This window comes from Lepidochelys kempii, chromosome 2, assembly GCF_965140265.1.
Source record: "Lepidochelys kempii isolate rLepKem1 chromosome 2, rLepKem1.hap2, whole genome shotgun sequence".
Classification (NCBI taxonomy): Eukaryota; Metazoa; Chordata; order Testudines; family Cheloniidae; genus Lepidochelys; species Lepidochelys kempii.
In genome coordinates, this window is record NC_133257.1 from 268109676 (window position 1) to 268127589 (window position 17914).

General features: G+C 55.2%; 1 protein-coding gene across 1 annotated transcript in view; it reads left to right on the forward strand.

Annotated features, from left to right (window-relative positions):
• Window positions 1-13290, forward strand: part of LOC140906198 (uncharacterized) — a 35572-nt gene extending 22282 nt beyond the window's left edge. Inside the window, exons 14-15 of the mRNA XM_073329690.1 lie at window positions 1877-2689; window positions 11691-13290. Coding sequence (XP_073185791.1) covers window positions 1877-2689; window positions 11691-12097 — 1220 coding nt within the window. The 3' untranslated portion in view covers window positions 12098-13290. The remainder of the gene's footprint in view (window positions 1-1876; window positions 2690-11690) is intronic.
• Window positions 13291-17914: the final 4624 nt, after the last annotated feature.

Consider the following 17914-nt stretch of genomic DNA (forward strand, 5'->3'; position numbering starts at 1 on the left):
CTGCACCCGGACAAAGAAGGAAAGTGGGGAAGCTGAGAGTGGTTGATTGCAGTTAGGGAGGGGGCAATAACAGAGAGGCCATGGGCTCTGAGTTTTTGACGGATCATAGCCTCCGTGGAAAAGAGATGGGCAAGAGAGAGGGAAAGGGGAGGAGTTTCACATGGATGGAGGCGGCACGCGGAGTGATAGGCAGACACAAGGTCAGAGTGTTAGGGAAGAAAGTCTGCTGAGAGATCCGAGGAAATGTAGGAAACCAGCGAATGAGGGGGCGGGGTGATACTAGAACTGCAAGAGTTGCTTGGTTTCAAGGCTGCCTGATCCCTGAAGTTTGGGGAGTAGAGATTTAGAAGAGTAGAATAGCACTGCAGGGTAGAAGATAAGCAGTGAGGCTCCTAGCCTTGAGAGGAAAGCTGTGGAGAGCCGTAATGGAACTGGGGGGAGGGGACTTCAGCCTGTGGTAGTGTGTAGTGGGTGTAGCCAGGACTACAAGCAGGAACAGTGTATGTCTTCTCTGATGTGTGAGGGTGGAGAATCCAGCCTAGAGAGACAAGGACACATAAAATAGTATTTAAAAGTATCTAGAGTCCAGCTGAGCACTACCTTGTGTCATACTTGGGTTCTGCTGATGGGATCCCAGGGAAGTGAAGGAGGGTGGAATTCACACTTTTGCGGGGGTTTCCTGCAAAGCCTGTTTAACGGGACGTTGGCCTGTAATGGGACGCACACAAACCAAGTTAGAAGTACATTAAGGTTGCACGTGAAGCACTCATGGGTTAGGAAGCGCTAGGGTTATGGTTGCTTGTGCACCGCTCAGTCGCGCTATGGGGATGGTTGCTTGCACAGTCCAGCACACACAAGCTAGGAGGGTCTGGAGCATGCGTAGCACAGACAGATTCCTTGACTAACTGACCAGTGAAGCTGTGAGAAATCTAGTGAGCATGTGCAAATGTAGAATTTTCAGAGGGTTCTAACTTGGCCAGATTTGGGTGATTTTCACAGGAACATCAAAAAGCACTTCCCTGGCTCAAAGGACCCACCTCTTGCTGCCAAATTTCCAGTCCCTGCCCCAAAGCACAGGAGTGCCAGAGCTTCTCAAAAAGAGAGGTTGCTAGGATTTTAACACTGAAAACCAAAATATTTTCCCCAGCCTTGTTCTCATAAATGGCTGCACTGTTTTGACTGAAAATTTACCCACACACAAAATTCAGCCTGAGGCAGATACGCAGCATGGAACATTTCAGCTAGAACCATTAAGATTTGGCAAAGTTCTAAACAACTGAAAAGAGGGTGTTCTACTGGAAAGGGTTGGGCAACTTTAATAATAGGTGATGCTGGCAGCCCAGCCCCACCTGTGGCTACTTTTAAAATCAAAGCTTAAATTCTGCAGAAATCAGGGATGTGTTCAGCTCTCACCTAAAATGGCTGAGTCTGCAATAGTCCTGTCTCTGTGTTTCTTTCCAGTGTCTTTGATAACTGCCAAACATTGAAGCGGAGCAGGACCCCATTGTGCTAGGTGCTGTTCTAACATAGAACAAAGATGGGGCCCTGCCCCAAGAATATTTTGTATCTTTTCCAGTGTAAATGCCATATTCTGCAAGATTTATTGTGCTTCATCTCCTGAGAAACCCGCCATCTCCATCTAGCTGGGCCTTGTCGCCATAGATTCAGGCTTCAGTTGTGAATCAGAAATGTTTTGGTCTATTTGCATGCCAGTAAGGTCTGTAGGCCCCAGCTGGGGGTCATGGCCCCATTGTACTAGGCACGTGCACACACCTAACAGGACAGTCTGTGCCCCAGCGAGTTTACAGTGCACATAATGAGGCTTTTGTTAGGCCACTGGATGAAGTGAATGTCTCTGTTCTCTCTGTTCTGGCAGACGAGCAGCAGTGTGGTGAGGAAGGTCCTGCAAACCTAGATCTTCCTAGCCTGTTACCAGGAGACTGGGAAGAGCTTTTCTGCAGTCCTGAGGAGGAACTGACGAAGGAGAGCCAGTCCAGCTCAGCGATGCTGCAGAGGAGCCCTCCTGGGACTGGGCTGAGGCGATCTGCTCGCCGTGGAAGAGATTTAATGAAAAATGTCTCTGAGGAAGCACACGCAGCAGAGGGGCCGTACATATGCTGCGAGTGTGGGGAAAGCTTCCTAGACAAACAGCTTTTTGCCACACATCAGAGAATCCATGCATCAGGGGGAGCCTGCACTTCTCTGGAGCATGGAGAAAACATTAGACAGAAACCCAAAATCACAACTCCTCCAAAAACCCAGGCACCTGTCCGTTCAAAACCCCCTAAGCGCCCTGAGCCAGAGAAAAGCTCCAATCTCAAATACGGCTTTGTAAAACACCAGGCAAACCACATGGTGGAGAGGCCCTATACGTGCACTCAGTGCAGGGAGAGCTTTAGTCTGGAGGTGAGTCTTATCTTACACCAGAAGCTTCACACGGGGAAGGGCGATGGGCCCCTGACGTGTACGTATTGCGGCAAGGACTTCCGGGACCTCTCCAAAGCGATCCGACATCAGCGGATCCACACGGGAGAGCGACCATATCAGTGCACGGAGTGTGGGAAAAGCTTCATCCGCAGGGATCATCTCCTGAAGCACTGGCGGGTCCACACGGGGGAGACGCCGTACCAGTGCCCCGTCTGTGGGAAGAACTTCCGCTACAAGGAGTCGCTGAACTGCCACCAGAAAATTCACACACGGAACCCCCAGCCCCTGGAGGGCTCACAGCAGTTGGAGACGGGAACCCAGACCACCCTCCTCGGTGTGAAAAAAGAAAATAAACAGTAGCTCCACCCTGGGTGGGGACTGAGGGGCTGTTGCATTTAAAATGAAAGAAAGCATGGGAGGTGCATCACAACGGCGAATGAACGGAAGCCACGGCCCGTCCTTGTGGCCATGCTACAAAGCTTTGCTTCACTGACGTTTAAATGGAGTTCCTCTTCCTAACTAGTGGGGTGAAATCCACCCCATGCAGGGGGCCAGCATGAGGCCTGTGCACCACTTAAACCCTGTGTGGGTTGCATGGGACTTAATAGGCCTTGTGGACTTTACCCCTGGAGAATAAATGAGCTATTCCCCGGGTTGCCAGCAGGAGACAGCATTTTGTAGGTGTTTCCCCACCTACCCTGCTTCTGGTGCATATTTATAGGAGTGATACCAATTTTCATGGTCATTGTTTTCCACAGGCTTTCATTGCAATGCTGGAAGCATGGAGGGGGCACCATTCCTAGCCAGCAGGCCAGTCAATCTAGTGGAAGAGAAGAACTTGGCTGGGGAGGTGATGCAGGGGTGGGGAAAGGGATAGAAAAACCCCAAGCTGGAAGAAGTGGATGCAGAACCAGTCCTGGAATGGGAAGATAGAGGGGATTGGAGCAGAGGGGACCGGGAGGGAGGCAGATGGACATGGATGAAGGCTGTCGGGTGGGAGAGTAACTCTGGGGAGGATGTGACTGTGGAGATACTCTTCTCATTCCACCCCTGAGAGGGTGAAATTATGCACCAAGCGGGCTCTAGACTCTGTTTTGGACTTGGCCCAATGGAAAGGTGCCTATAATTCATTCATGTGAACTGCCCCTGAAGGTGATTTTACTGGTCACAAGGGTAAGTGACACAGGTGAGAGCAACTTATGCTAAATCCTAGGAGGGGTGGTTTTAGTTAATGCTATATCAGAACTAGGATATTATTCTAAGATACAATAAAACATGTGGCACTATATTTCACAGTCGATCTAAGCTATTTAAATGTATGAAATAACTGACCCAAGATTTTCAGACTTTTGTAAATATTGGTTGAATTACATAAGAAATAAGTGGTGTTAAGGAGTGACTGTAACTAGATGTCTCTTTCTCTGTGGAATGTCAGCTGCTGGTCTTGGTTGTGTTTTTGTAATACCTTGTTTGCAAAATCTGTCAATACAGTGTTTCCATTCTGAAGCCCTTGTCCGGCGAATCAGTGGCTGGAGCTGTGTCCTACCTCCCCGCCAGTCTCATCCTCTCCCTGCTGTATAGTTTGTTCTCCCTTTTCCCCCGCTCCCCTGGCTGAAGCATGCTTGGCTGTACCTGTTAAGAGTTGCAAGTTTACCTAGCACTTTCCTAGCAACCTAATTAGTTTGTCAATTGCATGGTCTGAACTAGCTCCCCCTTGTAGTCAATGAAAACAATATTGTCAATGGCCAAGCATTGAAAAATCATGTCATGCCCCCCTCCCCCCCATCATGAGGTTGGTTTCAGCCTCACCAGGTGTTCAAAGTAATAAATGATGGAGATGTGTGTGTGTGTTTTCTCAAAGCTCTTCCTGACAATTAGAACCTTTCCTTTACTAGTAAGTGAAAGTGGTGACTGTCAGGTCAGCCCAGGCCTCAGAAAGTGGGTGTTAAGGAAAACACCAGCGAGTGTGAGATGAGGGCCACAAGAAGCGTCCACTGCTGCTAGTCAGTGTCTCCTGAAGGTGAAGCTGAGACAATCCCATGTCATCTAGAGTCACAGGCCCGTAAGAAAGGGAACCCCCCTGTGATTCCCATGGCAATGGTGCTGGGGTGGCTCTGGGATCTCCCCCCTGCATGCAGCACTGCACCCAGCTGGATCTGTGTGGCGTTAAGGGGAGGCTCGGGCCAGTGCTGTGTAGGGGGTGCTCCCCGCAGGGTGAGGGGTCGGCAGCTGCTCCTGGCCCCGGGGAGGCTGGTAGCGCTGAAGGGCTGGGAGACGTTGGACTGGGAGCCTGAGCGGCACTGGGTGTCAGGCAGCAGCCGGGGATTGGCATCCAAGCGAACCTGCCGGCCCGGGGAGCGAACTCCGCGAGGGGCCCGTCGGCTGGGGCCCCCGCCCCGGCTTTCCACCCCCTGTGGGGGCTACTCCGCCCCGCGGCCCGGCCTTGCACCGTAGGGAGCTGACGGCGGGAGCGGCCTTGCAGCGGGCCCGGGGCGCGGCAGGGACCCGCCCCGGCCCGAGCTCCAGGCCGCTGAACCGGGTGCGGCCCGAGCGCCGCGTTTCCGTGGGGACGGGACAGACCCGAACCCGCAGAGCGTCCGACAAGGCCCCGGGGCGCCCGGCGCCGCGATCCACCCGCCGGCAGGGGCCGCTGCCGCCCCGCTCCGCCGCTCCCGGCCCCGGCAGCCAGGCCGCGGCTCCCTCCCTCCCTCCCTCCCTGCGGGCCGCGCTCGCTCTGCTCCGCCCGGCAGCGGGGCCGGCCCGTGGCGAGGCGGCGCCGGGACTCTGCCCAGCCCGCAGCGGGAGCGGGGCTCGGGCTCGGATCCGGATCCAGCCGCCCGGCTCGTTCCCTGCGGAGCAGCCTCGCCCGGTGCCCCCAGCCCGGCCAGCGGGAGCTCCTAGGGCCGCCCCCGGGCCGCGGTGAGGGGCGCTCCCGGGCCGGGACAAAGGGCCATGGCCGAGCGGGCCGCTGCCCAGGTAAGGGTCCGGGGGGGCAGGAAACCGCCTGTCGCGGGGGACCCCCGGGAGCTTCTCCCGGGCCCGCGGGGAGCCGGGACCGGGGCTTTGCTGCCCGGCAGCCGCGCTGTCGGTCTCGGCTGAGCGCCGGGCGATGGGGGCAGGGCCCCGCACCCGGTTCCTGCCGCCGGGGCTCGGCTCCGCCCGGGGCCGCACGCTCTGGGGAGGGCCCCGGGGCCGGGTGGTGCCTGCCGGGCTCGGGCGCACGTCGGGGCGGGGAGCAGCGGGCAGCGGGCGGCCCGTGACACCGAGACCGGGCCCGGTGGCAGGTTAACCTGGGGCATCTGCTCCGCCTGCCCGCCCGGGGGCTTTGCGCTTTGTCCCTGCTGGGAGCCTGCGGGGCGGTTTTCCTGGAGCCCCCCCGGGGGAAGGGGATAGTTCTGGTCCTGGGCGCCCAGACCGCGGGTTTCTAACGGCACAGGAACAAGGGCAGCGCTTCCTGCACCCTTGGGGCGGGGCTGGGCTCTGGGGCAGAGAGAGGATTTTCAGACCCTTCAGAACACAAACCTCCCCTTCTGCCCTGACACGTGTTTGGGGATCGGCCTGGATACCGCCCGCCCCTTGGCTGCCCAAGGAGGCGTCGCTGCAGCTCAGGGGGGGCTTTGCTACCCCTTCCCCCCAATGCTTTTATAAAAGGCAGCCTGACCAGAGATTCTCCTTCCCTACTCTGAGCAACTTATTTATTTGTAGTTGACCCGCTGACGAATTCTGATTGGTTACAGCTGGCTGAAAGCTTCCCAGATCCTCCAGGGCTGCCACAATGGTTAGCTCTGAATAGAAAAGCCCTGGAAGGATGCTGGATCTGCTGGGCCTCGAGAGCGTGGAAATGTTCCAGTTCTTACTTTGCTGGGTCTGTCAGGTGCTTACAAATACTCAGCTGGTCTCTCAAGTGGGCGGCAGGGGCACTTTAGACAGGGGGTCTGAAACTTTTCCATGGTGTAGCCCACATCTTTAATAACGTGTGTATCTTGCGGACACCCCCCTCCTCCCACTGGCTGTCGCCCAGCCCAGCAGGTTTGCACAACTTCCCTGCGGCAACAACAGGTTTCAAAGCAGAAATGTGCCTGATAGTTGATCTTTCAGCCTTAGCTTCTGGAATCTCGTACTTTTGAGTGCTTAATTTCTCCACCTGACCTCTGCATAACATCATGCTAATTCTCTAGGAGGTTTTATGTGTGCATTCAATAAAAATAAAAATGGGGTCTGAGAAAGCATCGAGCAGCTTGTAGCGTGCGAGCGGCTGTTGCTCTCTGGAGCTGCTGTTGACAAACTCCTTTTTCCATGTCCCCGCACAGGCTCCTGAATGGGACGTGGAGTCCCAGCACTCAGCTCTTTCGCAGCCCCACGCTGTCCCCAGACGGACCTCTGTGAGGGAAGCCCCGCTGCAAACTGCGGAGATCTCCCTGACTCTAGTGGCTGCAATCCAAGCCGTGGAGAGAAAAGTGGACGCTCACGCCGTCCGGTTGATGAACCTGGAAGGGCGAACAGGCACGGCTGAGAAGAAATTGATAGGTTGTGAGAAGACGGTGGTGGAGTTTGGGAACCAGCTGGAGAGTAAGTGGGCCGTGCTGGGAACTCTGATCCAGGAGTATGGGCTGCTGCAGAGGAGGCTGGAGAACATGGAGAACCTGCTGAAGAACAGGAACTTCTGGATCCTGAGGCTCCCCCCAGGCGCTAAGGGGGAGGTGCCCAAGGTAACTATCCCAGCTGGCTAGATCATACTGATTAAAGATGGAGGGAAATTATGAGGTAATTGAGTCAATTTCTCCTCCACACATGCAAGGGCCAGATGTAACACCCCACTCAGCCCCAGGCAGGATGTACAGGTGTTACACTGATCGATTGTTTTTTGGCTAAGAAGCAGCATCTGCTTCTTGTTTCCTTGTGATTCCATCCATCAGCCCCCTCTCCTCCTCCCACTGGGTTCTACACACGCCAGTCACGGCTCCCCCCCACGGGGTCAGTGAGCTCTCTGGAGCAGAGAATCACTTCTGTGGGATGTTTGTGTAGTGCCAGGTCTATAACCTCCGCTCCTGACTGGGACCACTAGGGGCGATCACGATACAAATAACTAGGATAGAATCAATGGCTAGAAACCACTTGAAAGTGGCTTCAGGTTGTCCTTCGCCCCTTGATCCCCCGGCCAATTCATGAGGGTTTGAAAATCGCTCCTTCCTTTTAAGCCATGGCGGTGTGGGAGACCCACACAAACAACAGGGAAACTGGCCGGCTTTGCGAGGGAGATGACAGAAGTGCAACTCACACAAAGGTGCTGTCATGCACAAAGCAAACAGGCTCAAAAAAGAGAGAGGAAAAGGCCCACCTCATCTCTTTCGGTTCTGGGCTCCGTAAGAGTTGCATATTAAGAAGGAAGTGTGTGGGGTTTTTTTTAAGTTGAGGGCACCCCTTTAAAAATAGGGAATGATCCTGAACCATATCAGAGCATGCACTGGACTGGGAATCCAGAGAGTTGGGGTCTGTTCTTAGGTCTGTCACCAACCTGGTCTGTGACCTGGAGCAAATCCCTTCCTTTGGAGCCTTTTTCCCCTCCAACCCTATGACTGCCTTGTGAACTCTGTGGGGAGGAGGCTGAGTGTGTATACAGCACTCAGCACAATGGGACTCTGAGCGCAGCTGGGGCTTCCAGTAATAGAAGGGGAGTTATACCCAGGTGATCTATAGATCTGATATAAACCAGTCTATGAGGGCACTGCAAAGCCCTGGTCAGAGCTGATTAACCCCATTCTGCTCCTTCCTACCCTCCAGCCAATGAAAGGAGAGGGATAAAGTGTGAAAGCCTCTGGAAGGGCTGTACCGCTGTGTGTTCTTCACTGTCACTTACCATGTGACAAGGATCCTACTGCCAGGGTTGCTTCCTAGGGTGATTTCACCTCTTCATGTAGGGCCAGGTGGGAGGATGAGCATTGACAGATCCGGCAGGGGACAGGGAATTCCGGAGAGGAAACAGGCCCGGATTGTCACACCCTTACTCACATTGAGTAGCACCTGAGTGCATACCCTATTCACCAGGAATAAGGGTATCAGAATCGAGCCCTAGGTGACAAAAAGGGATGAAATGTGATGATGTTTATTTCCTCCTCCCTGTGCGAGTTGTTCTGAGCACTTTGTCCAGTAACGTGCTTAGAAGAAGAAGAAGAAAAGTTGTGAAGCGTTTCCGTGGCGCGTGTGTTAAATATTCTCCCCTGGTCTCGTGTGTAGTGTCACGTGACCGCGCCCGCTGCTGCCATTACGATTTGACAGCCACTGCTGAGCATGCAATGCTTGTGGTTGCAGGTCCCAGTGACATTTGATGACGTCTCCGTCTATTTCTCCGAGCAGGAGTGGGAGAACTTAGATGAATGGCAGAAGGAGCTTTACAAGAACGTGATGAAGAGGAATTACGAGACCCTGATCTCGCTGGGTAAGGATCCTCTCATAAAACCTGTGACCTTTGCTCTGGGGGAGGGATATTTTCAGGTCTCTGCCTTCCGGAGGCTGTTGAGGGACTGTAAGAGTCAAGTGAATTTAACGTCCTTTATGCAGCACGGTGTCCTTCACCGGCAGGTTTGACGTGCTACAGGGCTGGAGGGTCGATTGAATTAAATGCTGGTGTCAGTCCAGGAGGGTTCCCGCATCTCAAGCCGCAGCCTTCACAACTGACACGCTGCTTGGCCACTTCATCAGAGGTGCTTGGGGAGAACGGGCCCCAGCCAGAGCACATTACACACATGTGGGGCATGGGCCTGGCCCAGCTGCTGATCCGGAGGGTCCTGAGCATACACATGGTGCTCTCCTCTGTCTGTTCCTTCCCTGCAGTGGGGCTAGGGGATCCGTGTGCCATTCCCTCCCTGCGTGGAGGTGAGTCCTGGCAGCTGTCCCATCAGCTAGCCCTTTCTGCTTTTAGCCCAGCTGGGGAGCAGTCATGTGATCTGAGCCCAGATGGAGCAAGCAGGGCTCCACTCCCTGCGGTTCCTCACGGACCCATCGGGGTGGGGAGAGCAGCTTTGCTGGTGTCGCGTTTGCCTCCATTCCTCTTCCCCATCCCATTGCCATCAGCGACCAGAGGGAGCTGGTTTGAAATCCGTTCCCGCTCCGTGTACCGGGTAGCCGGTGAGTGTCGATATCTCTTTCCACGAACAGACTACGCCATCTCCAAACCCGACATCCTGTCCCAGATAGACCGGGGGGAGGAGCCGTGTGTCAGGGATCGGGAGGACTCCGAGAGGAGAGAGATCCCTCTGGAGCCCTGCTCGGGTGAGTTATAGACAGCCTCACAAAATGCTTTCTGGCCAGAGGTAGGAGAGAGAGAAGGTGCTGAACTGAGCTGGGGGTGGGGAGGGGAAACTGTGTGCAGAGCAGATGGGCTGGGAAAGCCATGAGTGAACGTTCTTGACAACCAGTGGCAGAGAGGGGAGACTGGAGGGAGGCGGGAGGAGAGAGGGACAGGAGAGGGGGGCGTAGAGGGGCTAGGGTGACCAGATGTCCCGATTTTATAGGGACAGTCCCTGTATTTGAGGCTTTTTCTTATATAGAAGCCTATTACCCCCCACTCCGTCCCGATTTTTCACACTTGCTGTCAGGTCCCCCTAAGAGGGACTAACAGGGAACACACTCTCGCAGGCCTCGGGAGTGAGAGCCAGGCAGACCGGCAAGGGAGCCACTGTGCAGAGCTGAAGGAGGAGATTGAAAGCGGAGCAGAGTTAGCATGTGGGTAAAGAGCCCATCACAGTGGGGCAGACAGGCAATATTTCAAGCCCCTGGCCCACACAGGAGGGTGTTAATGGCTTCCTTCAACCCCTGATGTTGACCTCCGGTTGGGAGGGAGGGCAGTTCACACCCTGGGATCCAGTGGAGAGGCCACTGGAGGGGAGTTAAGAAGCGGGCTGGATCCAATGGCTGGAAGTTGAAGCTACACAAGTTCAGACTGGAAACAAGGTGTCCATTTTTGCTGGTGACAGTAATGATCCACTGGAAGGCGTTACCAGCAGTCAGGGTGGGGTCTCCACCCACTGATCATTTTTAAACCAAGGTTGGGTGATTTTCTAAAAGATCAGCTGTAGGAATTATTCTGGGGCTGTTCTCTGGCCTGTGGGATACACAAGGTCCAACTGGGTGATTCCAATGGTCCCTTCTGGTCTTGGGATCTATGAAAGGGGCCTGGCTTCGTTTCCCAGCTGTCAGTGACCTACAGTGGTACGAGTAACAGCGTATGGCCCTTTGCTGCGGCCGTGTGGTCTGCAAGGCGGGGCTCTCCAGCCTTCTGCGTGCTGGCTGCATCCTAACGGCAGGGGGAGAAAGCCACTTGTTCCCAGCAAAGCCGACGTTCTGCAGAGCGCAGCTGATGGTGGACCCCTACCCTGGGTTATGCAGTCAGCAATTTCCCTGCACCTGTGCCCCCCACCCCCGCCGTGCGCACGCTGACAATGGAGGGAGATCTCCCCTCCCAAGGGGCGCTGGTACAAACTGCCCACTCACCGCTGGAAGAGTGACAGGGTGGCTGAGATGCTGCTGGTGCCGAAAGGCGGATGGCACCCATGGCGCTGAACCGGGGCAGTGGGAGACTTGCCTGGAGCTCTGTGCAGACAAGGCCTTAGATCAGCAGAACACTTATAACTGCCCCCGCTTTACCAGGGGTTTCAGCTCCCTGGCCGTGGTCAGTCCCAGCCCGGCCATGGGCTTGCATTGGGAATCCAGGACACCATAGTTTCAGGAGGTTGCCTCCATCCTCCGCCTATGCAGTGAATACAGCCTGGCTTCTCTTTGTATTGCAGTAGGTAGTGAGGTGGTGGTCAAAGTGGAGGAGGAGAACCCTGAGGAGGAGCCGGAGAACTTGCAGCTACAAAGGACTTTGCCGGAAACGGAGGTTTTCCAGTGTCCGGAGCAGGGAACAACCCATGAGGAGAGTCTGTGCAGCCCCGAGAGGGAGCCAGCGGACCTGCCCAGAAACGGCCTGGAGGAGCCGTCTCTGTGCGGGACAGACCCCCAGGAGCTTGAGCCGTTGCTTGTTCACCTGCAGAGCCCTGCAGCAGCGAGGCTGTTTGTATGCGCCGAGTGCGGGAAGAGCTTCCACAGCCGGCAGCATCTCACCCTGCATCAGAGGGACCACGCAGGAGCAGGGGCCTGCCTGCTGCAGCCTAAACATGGCCCCAGACCCCACCCTGGGGCCCAGGCGGGAGGCAAACCCTACCAGTGCTCCGAGTGCGAACGCAGCTTCTGCCACAAGTCCAGCCTGCGGAAGCACCACCTGGCGCACACCGGAGAGCGGCCCTACACCTGCGCCGAGTGCCGGAAGAGCTTCAAGCAGAGGGTGAGCCTGGTGCTGCACCAGCGGATCCACTCGGGGAAGAGCGAAGGCTCCTTCATCTGCACACAGTGCGGTAGGTACTTCAGCCACCACTCCAACCTGACGCGGCACCTGCGCATCCACACGGGGGAGCGGCCCTACAAATGCACCGAGTGCGAGAAAAGCTTCACGCGCAACCAGTACCTGGTAGAGCACCGGCGCATGCATGCAGGCGAGCGCCCCTATCGCTGCCCCGAGTGCGGCAAGAGCTTCCGCTACAAGCGATCGCTCTATTACCACCAGAACATCCACACCGGGAAGGGCTTCCCCCTGCAGGGCGTGCTGGACCCCGGGCCGGGCCACGTGGGGTAAACCAACAGCAGGGCCAGAATCCACGCTCCGTGGGGCTTACAGGGGGCTGCCCCCCTCCGAGAGCAACGCCCGGGAGCTCCAGCTAAGGCACCGCAGCGACTCGATTGTTACGGGAACTAAGCTATATTTTGAATGCAGCCTTTTGTTAAGAGAAGTAGGAGTGTCAGCCTGGAGGAGCGGAGGGTCCCTGTTCTGGTCTCAGGGCCGGCAGAGCCTAGCTGGGAGGGAAGGGTGAGGCGATGGGGGGTAGCTTGAAGGGGACATGGGGCCTTCCTAGCCCCACCTCCACCGAGTTGTTCATGTGGGGCTGGGCACTGATTTCTCTGCAGTGTCCCAGCCTCTGTGTCCTGCTGTGACTGAGTGGTAAAGGGCCCCGGCAGCAGGGAAAGGGGCGTCCCCGCCGCAGGCCCTGGGCCTCCTGCAGCCCAGGGAGAAGAGCTGGCAGTAATGGTTCTGACCCACCATGTGGGACCACGGCCTATGGCCTGGGTTAGGGAACGCCACACCAGGCAGGGCTGTACCCAGCTCGGTTTCAGTGGGTGTTGCCTGGGGATCCCCTGGCTCATGAATGTTCAGATATTCCGCTCCCACACTTTGCTGCCCCATTGGAGCTTGGGAATCTGTGCGGGATCCGTGTATTCTCATAGCAGGGGCCGTGGACGACCCAGCCATGATCCTCTGGGAATCTTGCTCGGGATTCCTTCCTTCCCTGGGCTCCTCCAGTTCGTTCCTGTGGTGATCCTTCTTGCAGTTAATTTTCCCACCTGCCTGCTGTTTGGCTGGAGCGCCCTATGGTGCTTCCCTGGGGTACCTTGTTACCCCCTGCCCTTAGCGTAGGGAAGCTTGATCTGTGCCTGCCAGGGGTCAGCTTCCCAACTCCAGCGGGCAACACAAGCCCTCCCAGCTAGGCCTCGCAGGGCCCCTTCCTCTCTGCTGGTTACCGATAGGCCCCCTCGAGCCTGCAGCATCTCCCTGGCGTGTCCAGCCCCTGGACTGCCGCTCACTTGCAGGATTCACAGATTTGCTGCTTCCCAAGAAACAGCCCACACCCTGCTGCCCCTCAGTTTGCCGCTCCGCTTCCCACCCAGCACTTAGATTGGTACATCATGAAATCGAGGATAAGGTTATTTAATGAAGCCCAGAGCATCAAGTGATAGCAGATGGTTCCAGCCAAAGTAAAATCATAACCAGTGTTGTAGGACCTTGCCTTTTCATTGCCGAGAGCCCCCACGGCTGCGAGAATATTGCTCGCACCCCAATCCTGGCAGCATTTTACAGCCTCACTAGGTGCTTGCCTCCGAGGTGAGGGATTCCGGGTGTTTCCTTGCCCCCCAACCTCTACCAGTCCCATCCTTTGTCTTTATTCATAACAGGACGTCAACTGCTGTTTGTGTCAGCGTGTGCAATCTGCGAGAGAGGATGTTCACAATCTCCCCTTTTGCCTGTGGCTCGGTGTGCAGCCGGCCCGTGGTGTGAGCTGCCCAGTCACACATGGCTGGGGGGAGAGCGGGGTCTGCTACCTCCTGCCTGAAATGAGCATTTCCAAGGTGTGTCGCCTCCTGGGGACCTGCCTTGTTCCCTCCAAAACCCTAAGAAGGTCATTTTCAGTCCAGAGCCAGCTCTCTTTAACCATTCTCTATACATACGTCATGCAATGATTCTGATGACTGGTAGGCTACTGGCTCTGCGTAGAGACCTTCGATGAACTCTGATGCATACATCCGACTTAGGGGATCCCTGCAAAACCCTGTGCCCTCTGCCAGGTGGCACCAAGGAGTCTGCGGGTCACAAGCCCATATACGTTGTAACCTTCCCCCACCCGCTCTCTAAGGCCATTTCAGTGAGATGGGGCAGAGCGCTTGGCCTGTTGCAGCACAGGGGCACTGATCCCACCCCATGTGCTTCAGCGTCACTGAGCAGGGCATGGCTCCCACACTGCCTGAAGCACACGAGAGCAGAGCGCCCCTGCGGGACATGACCTGAGAAGGACCAAGGTGGGTGGGATGAATCAGAGAGAGGAGGGGAAATGAGGGCAGAAACCCAGGAGGGAGGAACTTGGTGGGTTGAAAGGTCCATGGGATGAGGTTCTCACAACAGCCTTGGAGGTAGGGCAGGGCTATTACCCCCACTCTACAGCTGAGGAAACTGAGGGACGGGCTAAGTGATTCACCCAGGGTCACTCAGGAAGTCAGTGGCATAGCAGGGAACTGAACTGAGGTCACTGAAGTCTAAGACTGGTGCCCTAGCAACTGGGCCATCCTGCCTCTTATTGCCATTTGGAGGAGGGGGGCAGGTTGGTAGCAGCAAGAGTCTGGTCTGGGCTCGATTTGTTTTTGGCCACACAGGATGGTAAAAATCCGCCTCATGACTGAATCCAGTGTGACTTGCCCCCAGCCCGCTGCAGTAGTCCGGCTCGCAGTCTCTACGGACGGACACCAAGGGCTGGTTGGTCACTGAAGGATTTCTGTGCTGGGGGCAGCCCATTGGTGTGCTGCTGGTTAGCATCTGCCCGAAACTAAAGTGAAGACAGCTTTGAAGTGACCCCACCAACCAGGCTCTCCAAAGCATGCCAGGAGATGGAGGGAAGCTATGAACCAGCTGTGACGGGGTAGGTTCCCTCTGGGACCGGGTCCTGTTGGGTGCTAGTCTGTCTCTTTTACCTCTCTGCAGTTTTCTCCACTCTGACCCCCTGGTTTCCTTGAGAGCCTCCACCCCGTACCCTTCCCCCACTGCTGATCTGCTACCCCCCACACTTACTCCACCTTTACCCTCCTCCCCCATGACCAGTGTAAGCTGTGGATATGGCTAGATGTGTTTGTGTTGGCTGATTAGACTGTAAGTTCTTCGGGGGCAGGGACCGCGTCTTCTGTGTCCTGGCACCTAATAAATGATGATTATTCCCCCTACGGTGTAACTAGCTTGTCTGTTCTGACATTGTAACAATAACACACCTAAACCCCTAGCTAGGCTGAGCAGATCTCCTGAGCTGGAGACAGCTCTGAGGTCTGGGCTTCTTCCAGGGGAAGTGAGGAGCAGGGTTGGCAATGGGCTGGGGGGTTAGATGGGAGGGCTGAAGAACTGCAGGACAGGGGGGAAAGGAGGGGGTGAACTTTGGAGAACAGGGAGGGAGATCCAGACTTTGGAAACCCTTGAGCCCACACAGGGTTGAGGGGAGATGGAGAAGGTGAGAAAAGAAGAACATGCAGGGGAAGGAGAAAAGGGGTGGCATATGGCGGGAGAGGGGAGAACAGACCATGCCTGTCGGGGGAGCCCTGGAATAATGTTCTCTGAAGCTTGGTGGGGAAAACCTGAGAGGTAGCCCAGAGTTTTGGCCACCCACAGCGATAACGCATCCTGCAGCGGGGTGCATTTCGATGGGTCCTTGTGCCTGGGTGGATCCCCCTGCTGCAAGAGCAAGGCCTTGGTTTTAATTCAATACAAAACATGACAGAGAAGCTGCCTCCATCCCTGGCGGAAGAGCTGGTGAAACCAGCCACCAGCCAGCAGGTGTAAGGATGGCGCATGGTCATTTTTCAGACCAAACAACCTTATCTGTGCCCTTGTTGTGGTGTGGCCAGTTTTCTCATTGGCCTGTGCTAGCCCTAACAGGCCCCTTGCAAGGCATCATCATCACAGGGGTCTTAGCTGCCAGGTTGTCTCAGGTCGATGCCATAGGACTCGTCCTTTTCCCCAGGGGGGAATATCTGGGAGAACTGTTCAAGTAAAATCGTCTCTGCCAGTTGAGCTCCCGTTTTCATCTCCGGTCTGAGCCACCCCCAACAGGAATCTCGGGGTGATCAGACAGGGCCGACCTCCCGAAGGATCCCACTCTTCCTGGAAACATAGTGCAGGACCTTACATGACATACTCTCAGCCTTTAAATCCTGGCTAAATACATATTGGTGTGTGCTCCTAGCTACTTCATCATCAGTGAGATCTGTGAGTGTGAATGTCTTTTCCTTTTATGTTAATAGCGAGTGTTAAATCCAATGTCCAGTCCTTTAAATGTAAAATTTTCCTTGGAGTTAAACCTCCATTTCACACAACTGCAACTTGGTCGTTTCCTGATCTTCAAGTGTTTCACATTGCATCCTTCACATTTTTAATGCCATTTTTGGTATTTAATTTCCTAGATTTAAAATAAAAGCAACAATTACCCCCCACCCCTGTACAGCACAAGTGCAAGCCCTGTATAGTTTCACTCAGGGTATGTCTACACTACGAAATTAGGTCGAATTTATAGAAGTCGGTTTTTTAGAAATCGGTTTTATATATTCGAGTGTGTGTGTCCCCACAGAAAATGCTCTAAGTGCATTAAGTGCATTAACTCGGCGGAGCGCTTCCACAGTACCGAGGCAAGCGTCGACTTCCGGAGCGTTGCACTGTGGGTAGCTATCCCACAGTTCCTGCAGTCTCCGCTGCCCATTGGAATTCTGGGTTGAGATCCCAATGCCTGATGGGGCTAAAACATTGTCGCGGGTGGTTCTGGGTACATATCGTCAGGCCCCCGTTCCCTCCCTCCCTCCGTGAAAGCAAGGGCAGACAATCATTTCGCGCCTTTTTTCCTGAGTTACCTGTGCAGACGCCATACCACGGCAAGCATGGAGCCCGCTCAGGTAACCGTCACCCTATGTCTCCTGGGTGCTGGCAGACGCGGTACGGCTTTGCTGCACAGTAGCAGCAACCCATTGCCTTCTGGCAGCAGACGGTGCAATACGATTGGTAGTCGTCCTCGTCGTGTCCGAGGTGCTCCTGGCCACGTCGGCTGGGAGCACCTGGGCAGACATGGGCACAGGGACTAAATTTGGAGTGACTTGACCAGGTCATTCTCTTTAGTCCTGCAGTCCTATTGAACCGTCTTATGGTGAGCGGGCAGGCGATACGGACTGCTAGCAGTCGTACTGTACCATCTTCTGCCAGGCAGGCAAGAGATGAGGATTGCTAGCAGTCGTACTGTACCATCTTCTGCTGAGCAGCCATGAGATGTGGATGGCATGCAGTCCTTCTGCACCGTCTGCTGCCAGCCAAAGATGTAAAAGATAGATGGAGTGGGTCAGAACAAGAAATAGACCAGATTTGTTTTGTACTCATTTGCCTCCTCCCCTGTCTAGATCACACTGCAGTCACTCACAGAGAAGGTGCAGCGAGGTAAATCTAGCCATGTATCAATCAGAGGCCAGGCTAACCTCCTTGTTCCAATAACAACGATAACTTAGGTGCACCATTTCTTATTGGAACCCTCTGTGCAGTCCTGCCTGAAATACTCCTTGATGTACAGGCACACCCTTTGTTGATTTTAGCTCCCTGAAGCCAACCCTGTAAGCCATGTCGTCAGTCGCCCCTCCCTCCATCAGAGCAACGGCAGACAATCGTTCCGCGCCTTTTTTCTGTGCGGACGCCATACCAAGGCAAGCATGGAGGCCGCTCAGCTCACTTTGGCAATTAGGAGCACATTAACCACCACACGCATTATCCAGCAGTATATGCAGCACCAGAACATGGCGACGCGATACCGGGCGAGGAGGCGACGTCAGCGCGGTCCCGTGAGTGATCAGGACATGGACACAGATTTCTCTGAAAGCATGGGCCCTGACAATGCATGCATCATGGTGCTAATGGGGCAGGTTCATGCTGTGGAATGCCGATTCTGGGCTCGGGAAACAAGCACAGACTGGTGGGACCGCATAGTGTTGCAGGTCTGGGACGATTCCCAGTGGCTGCGAAACTTTCGCATGCGTAGGGGCACTTTCATGGAACTTTGTGACTTGCTTTCCCCTGCCCTGAAGCGCATGAATACCAAGATGAGAGCAGCCCTCA